The 14,397-nt window shown below is 51.8% G+C and overlaps 1 protein-coding gene across 1 annotated transcript; it reads left to right on the top strand.

Moving 5' to 3' along the window:
* The first annotated feature begins 638 nt into the window (after positions 1-638).
* Positions 639-13,288, top strand: ARPIN (actin related protein 2/3 complex inhibitor). The gene is made up of 6 exons (XM_082647162.1): positions 639-836; positions 3,398-3,473; positions 6,326-6,458; positions 9,589-9,795; positions 10,176-10,339; positions 11,187-13,288. The coding sequence occupies exons 1-6, from the start codon at positions 745-747 to the stop codon at positions 11,193-11,195; spliced, it is 681 nt and encodes a 226-aa protein (XP_082503288.1). The 5' UTR covers positions 639-744; the 3' UTR covers positions 11,196-13,288.
* Positions 13,289-14,397: the final 1,109 nt, after the last annotated feature.

The following is a 14,397-nucleotide window of genomic DNA, read 5'->3' as shown; positions in this document are numbered from 1 at the left end:
CCAAGAATGTGCGGGAAGACGGCGAGGGGCAATGCTCCTTTCTAGAATGAGTTTATTAAATCCTTACAACCCCTCTGATACTGACCCCGTTTTACAGAGGAGGAAGCACGGGCTCAGAGAGGTTGAGGAACTTGCCCAAGCTCACACAGCTGGGATTCCAACCTTGTTAGGCCGTAGATCTTGACACCCAAGACCAGGCTCCTTCGTTACAGATCCCTGGAGCCCCTCCCTCAGCCACTGTGCGACCTCGCGCGCGGGCATAAAGAGCAAGTCTGTACTTAGCACTCCGCCGTCCCTGAGGGTTGTTCCCTTTTTCCCATTCCTGCTCTCTGGAAACTCATCCTTTCAGAGCTGATCCTATAGGCTCTCTGGGCCTCAATTTCCCCTTTGTGCGTGTGTGGGGCAGGGGTTTCCTTCTAGTAACAAGGAAGAGGGAGAGAAAGAGAAGGGAGTGGCTCCCTTCCCCATCCCCACCCTCGGGGCTAAGGTCCTAGCCGGGTCTTCAGGGAAGCCCACCTCCCGCCAAGCAAGGTCCCACGGGCAGGAATGGGGCTCGGCCCCTTTAAATCCCGCGCGGGAACGCCCGGGGCCGGGCCGCGCCGGTCCCGGATCTGCAGCTGGGAATTGTTGGTCTCCGCGTGTCCTCCCGGTGCTTCCCCTCGCTGTACCCCACCTCGCGGTGCCCCCAGCCCAGCGTGCAGGCTCCTTGCGCCAGGCCTTGAGGGCGCCGCGGCCGTGGGGAGAATGAGCCGCATCTATCACGACAGCGCCCTCCGGAACAAGGCGGTTCAGAGCGCGCGGCTGCCCGGGGCCTGGGACCCCGCCGCCCACCAGGGGTAGGCTCCGCCCGCGTCTCCCCACCGCTTCCCGGGCCCGGCCTCCGTTGGCTCCCGAGGCTCAGCTTTGAATCCGGGCTCCCTGGTTGGCAGGGGGAGGGGGTGCGCTAGCGGGGTCGGGTGCGGGTGGGAGGAAGGGCGGGGCTCGCCAAAGACCTCCCTGGCCTCCAGACCGCTCCTCCCTGCGCTCCCCTCGGAGCGCACCCCCCTGAGACACTGATCGGCGTGAAGCTCACCGAGGGTCGGTCCCGACTCCCAAGCAGGGCTGAAAAGGCGGTGCTTACTTCACGTCAGCCTTTGTCTCAACCCCACCCCGGTGACTCTAAGCTTCACCCCGCTGCCTTGCCTTCAGGCTTTTGCACAGGCTGCACCCCGCTCCGGAAGGGACAGTGTCCTGCTGGACGGCAACAGCGGGTGGGAGTTGGCTTGGCAGGGCCGCGGGAGGGGCAGGGCCTGTCTGGAGGGCGTGTTAGATCCGGAGGGCCAGGCCCTGCCATCACGGACGCCGAGGTCGAGAACGAATGGACAATTCAATTTGCAATTACTAACACTAAAGAATGAAGGGCGCAAGGGGCGGGGTGCGGTAGGGGCAAGTAAGGTCCAGGGTGTTTTCACTTTTCATCCCCATCCCTTCAGCTGCCCCCACCCCTCTCCCATTTCCGTGGTTCCAGAAAAGGAAGTCCCCAGGTTCTGCTTTTATGAAAACTAGAATTGGGAAGCGGGGGTCCAGTTCCTCTCAGTGAGGGACCCTGCGATCTTGGGCTTGTCACGAAACTTCTGAGTGGGTTTCTCCACTTCTAAAGTGGATACGAATGAGAACAGGAATATGAAAATGCTTTAAAACAGATGCAAAGGGAAGATACTTTATAGCAGCTTAGACCCCGCCCCCCCCCCCCAAAATTCGGTGAAATAAAAAAGTAAAGTCCTCCGGTCAGAATGGCCATCATCAAAAAATCTACAAACAATAAATGCTGGAGAGGGTGTGGAGAAAAGGGAACCCTCTTGCACTGTTGGTGGGAATGTAAATTGATACAGCCACTATGGAGAACAGGAGGTTCCTTGAAAAACTAAAAAAGAATTACCATATGACCCAGCAATCCCACTACTGGGCATATACCCTGAGAAAACCATAATTCTAAAGGAGTCATGGGGCTTCCCTGGTGGCGCAGTGGTTAAGAATCCACCTACCAATGCAGGGGACACAGGTTTGAGCCCTGGTCTGGGAAGATCCCACATGCTGCGGAGCAGCTAAGCCGGTGTGCCACAGCTACCGAGCCTGCGTTCTAGAGCCTCCGAGCCACAACTCCTGAGCCCGCGTGCCACAACTACTGAAGCCCGCACACCTAGAGCCCGTGCTCTGCAACAAGAGAAGCCACCACAATGAGAAGCTGGCGTACCACAACAAAGAGTAGCCCCTGCTCCCTTCAACTAGAGAAAGCCTGCATGCAGCAACAAAGACCCAACACAGCCAAAAATAAATAAATTTAAAAAATAATTTAAAAAAAAGAGTCATGTACCACAATGTTCATTGTAGCACTATTTACAATAGCCAAGTCATGGAAGCAACCTAAGTGTCCATCGACAGATGAATGGATAAAGAAGATGTGGCACATATATACAATGGAATATTACTCAGCCATAAAAAGAAATGAAATTGAGTTATTTGTAGTGAGGTGGATGGACCCAGAGTCTGTCATACAGAGTGAAGTAAGTCAGAAAGAGAAAAACAAATACTGTATGCTAACACATATATATGGAATCCAAAAAAAAAAAAAAGGTTCTGATGAACCTAGGGACAGGACAGGAATAAAGGCACAGACGTAGAGAATGGACTTGAGGACACGGGGAGGGGGAAGGGTAAGCTGGGACAAAGTGAGAGAGTAGCATTGACATAAATACACGACCAAATGTATAAAAGATAGCTAGTGGGAAGCAGCTGGATAGCACAGGGAGATCAGCTTCGTGCTTTGAGACCACCTAGAGGAGTGAGATAAGGAGGGTGGGAGGGAGACGCAAGAGGGAGGGGATATGGGGATATATGTATACATATAGCTGATTCACTTTGTTATACAGCAGGAACTAACACCACATTGTAAAGCAATTATACTCCAATAAAGATGTTTAAAAAAAGTAAAGTCCTTTATATTTAGTAAACACAATAGTTTACAAAGCGCCTTCATATTCATGATCATATGTTATTGTCATAGAAGCAGAGTGAGGTGGCTATTACTCTCCCATTTGGTGGATAAGAAGACTGAGGCTCTGGTTACAGCAACCCCTGCAGGAGGGGCCATAGCTCAGTCTTGCAGCCTGTCAATGTTCCTTCCTACCCTCCAGATGGTGCCCCAGCCTTTGGGACCCTCAGAGGAGTGGGGGCCCAGTGTGGGAGCCCAGAGAAAGGGGCTGCATCATACTGGGCCTGCCCAGGGACCGGGTAAATGGGAGACACACCTGGGACTTGCTTCTGTCCTAGTGCAGACCCTGACCTGGGCCATTGCACTTGTGGTTCTTGCCTGAGGACTGACAGAACCAGTTGAGCCCTCATTCTCTCTCATCCTTAGGGGGAATGGCGTCCTGCTGGAAGGAGAACTGGTCGATGTATCTCGGCACAGCATCTTGGATGACCATGGCAGGAAGGTGAGGATGTTTCCCTGGGGGCACCCGCAGGGCACTGGCTTCAGGGTCCTCACCCACCAAAGCATCTCTCTGCTTGGCTCTGCCAGTGCCAAGACTTGGGGTCCAGCTCTTTCCCTGAGGGGCTCACAGGGCAGGTGGGGGGGTGTTGGTTGGGAGATTAGCAGCCAAAAGGGGCGACAGATGGAAGAGGTCAGTTAGGGCTGTGCTGGGTTTGATGGAAGGGCCTGGGTTCTTGCTGAGAAGACAGACCAGGCCCTAAACCCGAGGGGTGTGTTTGGGGTCAGGACTGGGAGTGAGGTGAGTGGTTCAGGCCTCAGGCTGTGGGTTCTGAGTGGGCTGGAAGGCCTGCCTTCTGAAGAGGTCCTGTCACCTTCTGATGGAACAAATTTAGAGTGCTGGGAAGCTTGCTGGGTAGGCAGGATGAGTGGCTCTTTATTCTGGGGCTGAAGGTCCAGCTCCTGTCCTCTGGCCTGGTGGTTCCCACTGCCTCCGGACCTGATGGACAAGGTCAGAGTGAAGTTATCTGCCTGTGTGGGTGCAAGGTCAACAGTGACCTTCCGCTTTAGGGGTACCAGCTCTGTAGCTGGAAAGTCGTGTGTACTTTGGATTGTTTAAAATTGAATTACTTTAAATGCACGGTTGGAGTTTGCTGTTAGAAGGCGCCTTGAAGTGACTGCATTTGCAGAGTGGTGAATATCTTAGCATGGGTTTACACATCTTTTTTTTTTTCTTTTCTTTTCTTTTTGGCTGAACTGCAAGGCTTGAAGGATCTTAATTCCCTGACCAGGGATCGAACCCTGGCTCCCTGCAGTAGAAGCGCGGAGTCCTAACCACGGGACTGCCAGGGCATTCCCTTGCACATCTTTTAATATCACTGTGTGGCTGGGTGTTTTGGAATGTTGGATTTTTATAAAGCAGGTCACTGGTGTGGACCTGGACCTCCACGTGTGTAGGGGTGTGAGAGCTTTGAGGTGGGAGGAGGGTTGCTGGGCCTTTGTTTCCAGCCTGAGTGTCAAGCCACGTTGCCCGGGGCTTCGGTTCCCATGTCCATGCCCTTCTCCTCTTGTCCTCTGAGCCTCCTGGGGTTATGCCCTTTATCACCCGCCCATCTCAGATGTCCATGGACACTCCTGGCATTCTCCATTCTGTACTAGCCAGTGTTTCTTTCCTGAGCACTAATTCTAAATCTCCACCCCCCCCCCAAATAACCCCACCCAGATGTGCTGACCACCTTATCTCCTTGATCTGTAGAACCGAGCTCATTAAATCCCTTCTTGAGGCAGGCCAGAGGCCTGGGGCTACACACAGCTGTTTTTTCACCCACACTCCATGTGAACAGCCTCAGCTCCGGCTCAGCACTAGTTTCAGGTCACGAGATGCTTTGCTGCGCCCTCCCCTGCTTAGCACGCAGGTCAGCAGGCTGAGCACAGCAGTCTGGAGCCCTAGCCACCCTGCCTGGGAGAGCCCAGCAGTAGCTGAGTGGAGCTGGCCCGCCTCGGCCGTCCTCCACAGGCAGGGTGTCCTCTAGCCCCTCTACAAACTTGCCTTCTCCAACTCCTTCTTTCCTAATGATAGTGCACTAGACGCCCCCGACCACCAGCCTGCAAACCTCCACTGTCTCCCCTCCCCCCTCCCCCAGGTGAGTAATGTCTAGTCCTGCAGGCCTCCTACCTTGACCATTTTCCCCTCCCCTCCCTTCCTCTTTCCATGTCTGCTCACCTCACATGGGCCCTCAGGAACTCAGCCTGTCCTGACTAAACCTTGCACCCCCTCTCCTGGCTTCTGGCTGCACCCAGCGCCCATTCCTGCCCTGCTGCCAGCTTGTCTCCTGAAAGACACCTCTCAGGGTCTCGCTGCTGTCCAAAAACCTTTCAGGATTCCTTCTAGTCTACCACATAAAATGCAAACTCCAAATGCCAACTCAAGGCTGATCCCCCACTTGCTTCCCCAGCCTGGACTCCCATGAGACCTCTCAGGGTCCTGCATTGCTCAAACATCCACACAGGACCTTGACTTTTATTTTATGTACTTGTCCAGGCTCTTAATATTCTTCCTACACCCTTATCCCACAGTTGCAGGTTTCTCCCCACTCTGAGACCTTGCCTTCTCTGTTTCTCCCAGGAAGTGGTTTCCTTCTCTTTAATCTCCTGTTTTGTGTGTGTGTGTGTGTGTGTGTGTTATTATAATATTTATTTATTTAACTTTGTATTGATGTATAGTTGATCTACAGTGTCGTCAGTCTCCTGTTTTGACTAGGACAGCTGGCAAAGAATTTACAGCACATTTCATGCTTTATACTGTGCTTGCTCCTTGAACCCTTACAACGTGCCTGAAAGTAGACATCACGTTGTCTCCAGACAACAGGGGAAACTGAGGCTAGGGGTGATTTGCTCCAGGACTCACATCTGTTGGAAGAGGCACAGTAGCTGTCCTCACTCAGAACTCCATTTCAGTGCCCTTTCCATGGCATCTTGGCTGCTTCTGCTTCTGCTTTATGGTATTTGGGCTCCTTGGTGCTTGGGTTATGGTTTTCTGTATATTCTTTCTGTCTCTCATATGTGGAGGCCTTGGGGTCAGGCTCTGAGCCCGCCCTCTCATGGATGTCTAGCCATGGTTCATTATGTGTGGCAAGTGCTCTACTAAACACATGAATGAATGAATGAATGAATGAATGAATGAATATTGGGAGTGGAAGCCTGTGGCCAGCTTGAATATCTTTTGGAGGTGGGGTGGGATTCTGGGGTAGAGAGTGAGGTTGAGGGGGCTGCAGCCGGAGCACTTGGGGAGTGTGTGTTGTGTTGGAGGCTGAAGGGAATGAAGCAGCCCCTCACTGCCTCTCTGCTTGGTCCCAGGAGCGCTACTACGTGCTGTATATCCGGCCTAGTCACATCCATTGCCGTAAGTTCGACCCCAAGGGAAATGAAATCGAGCCCAACTTCAGCGCCACCAGGAAGGTGAACACAGGCTTCCTCATGTCATCCTATAGTAGGTACCCTTCGCCCTTTCTCCCTCAGAGCCTTCATACACTGTGGTCTTCCTTTGTCTCCAGAGGTCTCTTGGTCCCTAGAAAGTGTCTTCTCAGCATGGTCGGCCTTGAAGTCCATGTTTGGCCTGAGGGGCCCCTGGCTGGACTCTTCCTGCCCCCCATTCACTCAGAGGATCCCTGGTGCCCTACCTCAGTGCTGAGGACCTGGGTGCCTTCCCAGCTCCTGCCATCTCCTGCAGTCTGGCAGAATCGTCCATGAACCTGCCTTAGTGCAGAGCCCAGGCCAGGTGGCCTCCATTTTCCTGCCAAAATGCTCACTTTGTTCTTGGGCCCTTTGTGATCTTATTCCTCTTCCCAGTTTTGGCTGGAGAAGGACCTTCTTGCTGTCTGCCCCGTGTGAGAAGGTTTTGAGGTTGAGTGGGTACTCATCATCCCTCTATCATTTTATCCATTCATGCTTTCAGTTGCTCATTGAGTATCTGAACATTTAGTGAGAATCCACCATGTGCCAGACTCTGAGCTGCATGCTGAGGGTTCAGGGACTAGCAAGACTCGGACTTGCACACAAGCCATTCTCAGGCTGGTAGAGGAGATGGACAGGCCATGACTGGAGCCCTAGCGGGGGCTCTGAGCCCAGGCAGGCGTGGTTGGGGGAGGTGCGCTGGAGGAGGGAATGCCAGTACTGGATCCTGAAAGACATGCAGGTATCAGCAGGGTGCCAGGGCTTGGAAGGGTGTTTCAGAGAAGGGGCAGGGTGCCAAGGGCATTCTGGGAACTGAGGGCTCCGGCAGGTGAAGAGCAGCCCTGCAGAGAGGGCACTCAGTCGAGGGTGCAGGGGAGCTCTGCGTGAGTGGTTTTAAGTTAGGTGAGTGATATGATTAGATTTGCTCTTTTTGAAAATGAATTTATTTATTTTTGGCTGCATTGGGTCTTCGTTGCTGCATGTGGCCTTGCTCTAGTTGCAGTGAGTGGGGGCTACTTTTCGTTGCGGTGGGTGGGCTTCTCATTGCAGTGGCTTCTCTTGTTGTGGAGCACAGGCTCTAGGCACTCGGGCTTCAGTAGTTGTGGCACGCGGGCTCAGTTGCTCCGCGGCATGTGGGATCTTCCCAGACCAGGGCTCGAACCCGTGTCCCCTGCATCAGCGGGCGGATTCTTAACTACTGCACCACCACGGAAGTCCAGATTTGCTTTTTAAAATCCCTGGGGAAGTGAAGAGACTGGAGACCAGAAGGCTATTAGGAGGCCATGATGGCATCTAGGAGGGCCCAGGATTAAGGACTGGTTAGTGAGGATGGAGAGACTGGGCAGACTCAAGATAGAGGAGGGACCATGGCCTCGGTGTTTGTTTGGATATGGGGGGAGTCAGGGATGACCCCAGGATTCGGGCTCAGGTGCCAGGTTTGCGGAATGGAGGTGCAAGAGGAGGAGGTTTGGGGAGAAGATATCTGTTTGGGACACATGGCATTAGCCACGTGGTGGTGCTTCCAGGTAGAGGTAGATGTGCTCTAGGGACTTGGTACAGTTCTAGAACCCAGGAAGAGGGCTGGGCTGGCAGCAGGTATTTCGGAGTCATCACACATGGGTCGTATTGAAGCTGTGCCAGTGGACAGGGTCAGCCAGGAAGTTGTCCTGGGGAACAGCAACAACGGGGGCGGACAGGGAAGGAGCCTTGTAAGGAGCAGGGGCGGGAACGCTGGCGGGGTCTGAGCGGGGTGGGGCAGGTGTGTGTCTCTGAAGCCCAGCGAAGCCCAGGGGTGAGGAGTAGCAGTGGAGTCAGGCGGTGCCCAAGGCCCAGGTAAGTCGGGACGGCGGAGCATCCAGTGGCTTCACAGTGACATGCTCCCCAGTGACTGGTGGGGGGTGAACAGTGTCTAGAGTAGTGGGTGCCAGAGCCGGAACGCAGGAAGGTGGTAAGGAAAGATCCAAGAGAGGAGAAGGAGAGGCAAGTCCTGGAGGAGGTGGGAGGGGGTGGGCTCTGGGGCCCAGATGAGCTGGCCTGAGGCAGGAGGGGAGACACCTCGTCCTTTGAGACAGATGGGAAGGAGGAGAGGTTTCTTGCGGTTCTAGGTAACTGGACAGGTAGGTGGTGGCCCCACCTCTGGCTTCTGTTATCTTGCGAAGTAGGAGATGAGGTGGCTTGTCTGGGGGACAGTGGGCAGGGTGAGGGTTGAGGAGAAAGTTCTCTGTGTGAGCAAGGTGTCTAGGGAATCCCAGAAGGCATCCCTGACGGAGCTTGGCAGAGGTTTTACACCACAAATGGAGCATGGTCTGGTGTTCGGGACTTGCGGCCGCCTGGGTATCAGTGTGGGGAAGGCAGCCAGTGGACGGCACTGGGGTTGCCATACTCTCAACGCTGCAAGTTCTCACTTCTTAGTCTGGGACCGGGACTTCCCCCTCCATGCTGCCCCCGCCCTGGGATTAGCGGATTTGGGACTTTCAGGGTAGGCGGGTGACAGGCTGTTGGAACCTTCCCTGAGCCTCTGCGCTCTGCCCAAGCCAGGATGAGCAGGCCAGTAGAGGGTATGAGGACCACCAAAGTTTGCTGCTGGTTCCAGCAGACCCCACCCCAGCCAGGGAGTCCCTGAGAGCCCAGAGAGAACCCTGCCTGGTCACTGGGGTCTCAGTGGGAAGGCAGAATTGTGTGAAGGGCTTGAATCCTGCCTCCTCCACTGACTAGCTCTGTAACCTTGGGCAAATTACTTAACCTGTCTAAGCCTTAATTTTCTCATCTGTGAATAGGGATAGTAAAAACATTGACACTTGCTGAGTGCCAGACCCCATGCTAAGTGCTTTACGTGCATTCGATATTTCTTTCACATGTCACGTCAGTCCCATCGGGTAGGTACCTCTTTTATCCTTATTTGTCAGGCACAGAGAGAGGTTAAGTAACTTGCCTGTGGTCACACAGCATGTAAGCAGATTTGCACCAGCTAGCCTGGCTCCAGAGACCGTAGCCATAACTCCTCTGTGATGCGTTCCTTGAGTACTGGCAGGATGGGAACTCAGAGCCCCTACCTTCAGGTGGTTGTGAGCGTGTACAACACTGAGGCCTCACCTGGCTCCTAAAAAGCCCTCCTAGAGTGCTTGCTATTACAGTGGTAATGACTGTCTCGTGCTGTGTGCCTGCAGAGGTGGAAGCCAAGGGGAACACCGACAGACTCACGCCTGAGGCACTGAAGGGGCTGGTGAACAAGCCAGAGCTGCTTGCACTGACGGAGAGCCTCACCCCCGACCAGACAGTGGCATTCTGGATGCCTGAGTCGGAGATGGAGGCCGTGGAGCTCGAGCTGGGGGCTGGGGTACGGCTGAAGACTCGAGGCGACGGCCCCTTCCTGGGTGAGCAGTGCAGCCCTCACTGTGGCCTGATGCTCCTATATGGCCTGTGGGGGCTCCTGGCCTCCTGTCTGAGGCTTACCCACCCCTCCTGCTTCGAGTTCATGGAGCAGGCCACATCTGGCCTCCCCGTGGACAAGACCCCTTGAGATTTATTCCTAAGTCCCTGGGCAAGTGCTTTGGGGCCAATAGCCTGAACACTTTGGATCCTGGGGTGCTGCCCAGTCCCATGGTTCCTGTGGGTGACCTCTCCTATCCATTGCCTTGGGGGTCCCATCCAGGGCCTCCCTGAGCACACTCAGGCCTAGGGGACCCCAGCAGAACGGGCCAGCCCCCACTATGTTTCTGCCACACGGAGAGAGGCCTTTAACTTCTCATTTCAGATTCATTAGCCAAACTCGAGGCTGGAACAGTGACCAAGTGTAATTTCGCTGGTGATGGGAAGATGGGGGCATCCTGGACAGACAACATCATGGCCCAAAAGTCTTCAGAGAGGGCTGCAGTGGAGACCCGAGAGCAGGGGGACGGCGCTGAGGACGAGGAGTGGGTAAGTCCGGGGAGATAACCGTGGACCTGGAGTTGGTGTGGTTCATCTCCTGGCAGGAGTTTTGTATGCACTGGTTGTGGTTGGGTGTAGGACAGCAGCATAAACTTTACTCCCCAGCTTTGGTGGAATTCCTGAGAGTGTGTTAGCATCAGGAAAATTCCCTCAAGGTGTGAAGGGACCTTTCTTCTTGGTGGGTCTGAACTGTGCCAATCAACAAGAGAGCCCCAAAGATTTATGAAAGCAAGGGATGGAAAGAAGGGAGTGCAGAGGGGAACCAAGGAGACTTAATTCCATTAAGGCTCCAAACATTTCTACTTCAAGTGAATACATTAGCCATGTTGAGCAGCTGAATGAGCATTTTCCCCCCCTTTGTTCTCGGCTTCCTGCCCAGAGTGGCTGGAAAATGGCTGACCTGGTCCTTAATAGTTATTTTGGCCCAAAGTTCAGCCTCCTAGTTGATCCTCAGCCTACTCACGGTTGATTTGGTATTTTGAGGTATATTTCACCTGAAGATTTGAATTGGTGTCAAAAGGCCCCAGATTGAACGTTTAAAACAAAGTCTCAGAAAAATGGGCTCTTGATCTAGGTGATGAAGATGATGATATTTGCCAGAGAAAGCAGGGCAGATAGAGGGAGTGGATTCCCTTTTGTCTTAATAGAGTGAGTCTTGGACTAAAAAACAATTGGAGTTGCCAGGCTGGCTCCCTGGGCCAACACTAATGAGATGAGGCCAAGGCAGGTAGCCACGGGCCCCCCGGTACCACTCATTCGAACCCTTGTTTGTCTGATGACGGTAGAAGACTTTTACGAAATGTGCTCCGTTCATATCTCTTTACTTTACCTCTAGGACGACTGAGGTCAGTGAGAGATGGGGTGCCTCCGGGGCCCACTGTTGAGCGTTTCTTCCATCAACTTTCACTCTGGAGCTCGAGAGAGCAGGTCCACCAAGCCTTGCCTGGTTCTTCCCTACAGCCACTGTGGAATACCCTTTGAACAAACTCTGCTAAAATCAAACGCAAGAGCCTGACATTAGACGTGGGGCCCCAGCCTGTGGCTCATGGAGGGTCCCTCCCTGGATGTGAGTCTAGCCTTCCTAGACATTTTCATGGTGGCCCTCACCCTGAGTGGCAGCCTTGTTTCTGGAGGCAGGCAGGGGGCAAGTCCCCCAGGGCAGTCAGAAGAACTGGACTTGGTTTTGGTGCAGAACTGGTGGGGAATCCCTCATCTGCATGCAGAGTGGCTCAGAGGAGAAGTTAGCGGGGCCTCCTTCTTCTGTCCTTGTTGTATTTCTTGCTTTCCTTCTGCAATTGCCCTCCTCCCTAGCACTCTGTGCTGTAGCCTCTGCCCTCCTGCTCAAGCCTCCTTGTCCCCTGTGCCCTTTTCAGTCCCCAGAGCTGCCACTTCTTTATTCCTCCTCTGGTTCTCTGCCACCCTGACAGTTCCTGTCTCCTGACCTCCTTTGGCGGCTTTCCTGGGAATGCTCTTTTCGGGGAGGCTGAGAGCGTTCACAGGTGTGGCCAGCTGGTCTCCAGCTCTGACTCATTCTGCCAGGCCACATTTTGGACAACACCTTTTTTCTTGTTTTGTACCTTGAGAACTTTTTACGAATGAGTAAATCTTCAGGAAGGATTCCTCTACACTGACTGTGTTATCATTAGGTATAAACTGAGCAACCTCCCTATAAGAAGAAAGCCGTATCTTTTTGGTCATGAACATTGCCTTGCTGGGTAGTATGCCCACACCCACATCTATGAAGAGATCTGGAGTTGAAATCTACACGTCCTAAGAATGGGTAGGGACTTGGTGGAATGTGGATCCTGCTTCTCTCAGGGAAAAGAGGGGTGGTGGTAAACTAACAATTATGGAGTCCCCTAATGTGTCAAACACAGCACTAGATGCTTTCCGTGATGATAATTATAGTCCCTGACTGTTGAGTGCCTCTTGGTTCTATTACTTGTGCCAAGCACTTCCAGTATCTTACTTAATTGTCACAGTAATCCCAAGAGGCACATGTGATCATTATCTCCATTTTTTTTTCATATGGTTTTCATGGTTGAGGTCCCAGCGTTTATTATCAGGGTTCAAACTTTCATTTGCCTTCCTGCATATTTGAGCCTGGGCTCAACAATATGGCTGTGAGGCTTGGGGTTAACACTTCATTTAGGCCACCTGAAGTCACAGGTCACTGGACTGCCCTCGGGTCTCTTCTGTTCTTGTTGCCCTTTTCTTAGTTCACATACTCGTTCTCTTACCTCAGCTACTATAGAAGCCGCCTCGCTAGTGTCCTGTGTCTGAATGGGGCTGGCTCACTGTTGAGCATGCTGGGACCTCAACCATGTGGTGGCCAGGGGAGGGGTTAAACAGGAGGAGGACTGGGGACACTGACATGGGGAGAGGCACCCAGTGAGGGCATCCTGTTGCCCAAAGCACTGTGGCCAAAGGGTATGGCAAGCTCACGTGGGCAGGCCACCATTCTAAACGAGGAGGCACAGCGTGTCAATGGGGGAGCCCCTGGGCAACAACTAGGCTTGGTGTCTTGGTGGGGTGGGGATGGGCTCCTGGAAGGAAAAGGCCATGGTGGCTGGAGCTTAGAGAATGGTGGGAGGTTGGGCATGGCATCTTCAGCATGTTAAGTATTTTGGGACTTTATCCTTAATACCTTGGAAGCCAGTGATCCCCGGGAGAGTAGTAAGATCTGATTTGTATATTTCAAAGATCACTTGACTGCAGAGAAACTGAAGGCAATGAGCCCAACTAGGAGACTGCTGCAGTGGTGGGGGTGAGAGCCTAGAGTGATTTAGTCTATAGCAGTGGCAGAGGAGATGGAAAGAAATTCAGGTAGACAGGTGGAAAGGGACTTTCCAGCAAGAGAAGAGGACCTGCAAGGCCATGGAGGTGGGGGAGTGGCCCGATCTTGGAATATGCAATTTCTGTACATGGTCATTGCAATTTTATACCAACACATAAAATTTGATAATCCTTTTTCAATTGATGTTATATAACTACTTCCTATCAATATATCACTAGTCTTCATGTCATTGTTTTTAAGATTGACTACCTTAATAGCTCTATTATTTTCCAGAATTTGGGTAATTAATTGATCCCTCTTTGGAGCTATCTGTGTCAAAAACTATTGTAAATTACATAGTTCCCTCAATCTCACCTGCCTCCCCCCGCCACTATATTTTGTTTTGTTTTGTTTTGTTTTTTAAGATTTTTTGATGTGGACCGTTTTTAAAGTCTTTATTGAAGCTGTTACAATATTGCTTCTGTTTATCTTTTGTTTTTTTTGGTGCGAGGCGTGTGGGATCTTAGCTCCTGGACCAGGGATCAAACCTGTACCCCCTGCGCTGGAAGGTGAAGGCTTAACCGCTGGACCGCCAGGGAAGTTCCCAGGGTTATTTCTTTAGGGATGGATTCCTAGGAGTCAGATTACTGGGAATCTAGGAATTCTTTGTAAAGGTCTTGGGTTTTTTTTTTTTTTTCTGTTTGTTTTGTTTTGTTTTTTTTGGCCACGCCATTGCAGCATGTGGGATCTTCCCTGACCAGGGGTTGAACCCATGCCCCCTGCATTGGAAGCTGTAAAGGTCTTGTTATATTGCCAAATTGCTTTCCAAACAGGTTGTTCTAAATTATAATCTCACCAGCAAGGTAGGAGAGGACAACTTTCATGCTACTCTTGCTAGACTTGGGTATGATAATATTTTAAAAATTGATATTTGATAAGGTAAAAATAACACTTTAATTTTAAGTTAATACTTTAATTTTAATTAGCCTTTTCCCCCATTAATAGTGAGCTTAAGCATTTTATTTCATGTTCATTTTCTAGATGTATTTCCTCATTTGTTACTCAGTTCCTTTGCCCATTTATTACTGAGGGGGGGGAGGTTTTTTTGGTTTATCAGTTATTTATATTTTAAATATAACCATTTGCCATATTTAAAAAACTTTTCCATTTAAAAAAATTGACTTACAAACGTAAAATTTTTGTATAGCTATATCTTGACTTTTTATGATTTTTATTGCTTCTAAGCTTATATACTCTTTTCAGATGTTAG

The sequence above is a fragment of the Grampus griseus genome (genome assembly GCF_964374135.1).
Source record: "Grampus griseus genome assembly, chromosome: 2".
In the NCBI taxonomy this organism is placed as follows: Eukaryota; Metazoa; Chordata; class Mammalia; order Artiodactyla; family Delphinidae; genus Grampus; species Grampus griseus.
The sequence above is the reverse complement of the archived record's forward strand: the minus strand, read 5'-3'. Positions and strand labels throughout refer to the sequence as shown.

Coding starts and splice junctions, on each gene's coding strand:
- ARPIN (XM_082647162.1), top strand. CDS start 745: ATGAGCCGCATCTATCACGACAGCGCCCTCCGGAACAAGGCGGTTCAG. Junction 837..3,397: donor GACCCCGCCGCCCACCAGGG/GTAGGCTCCGCC, acceptor TCTCATCCTTAG/GGGGAATGGCGTCCTGCTGG. Junction 6,459..9,588: donor CTTCCTCATGTCATCCTATA/GTAGGTACCCTT, acceptor GTGTGCCTGCAG/AGGTGGAAGCCAAGGGGAAC.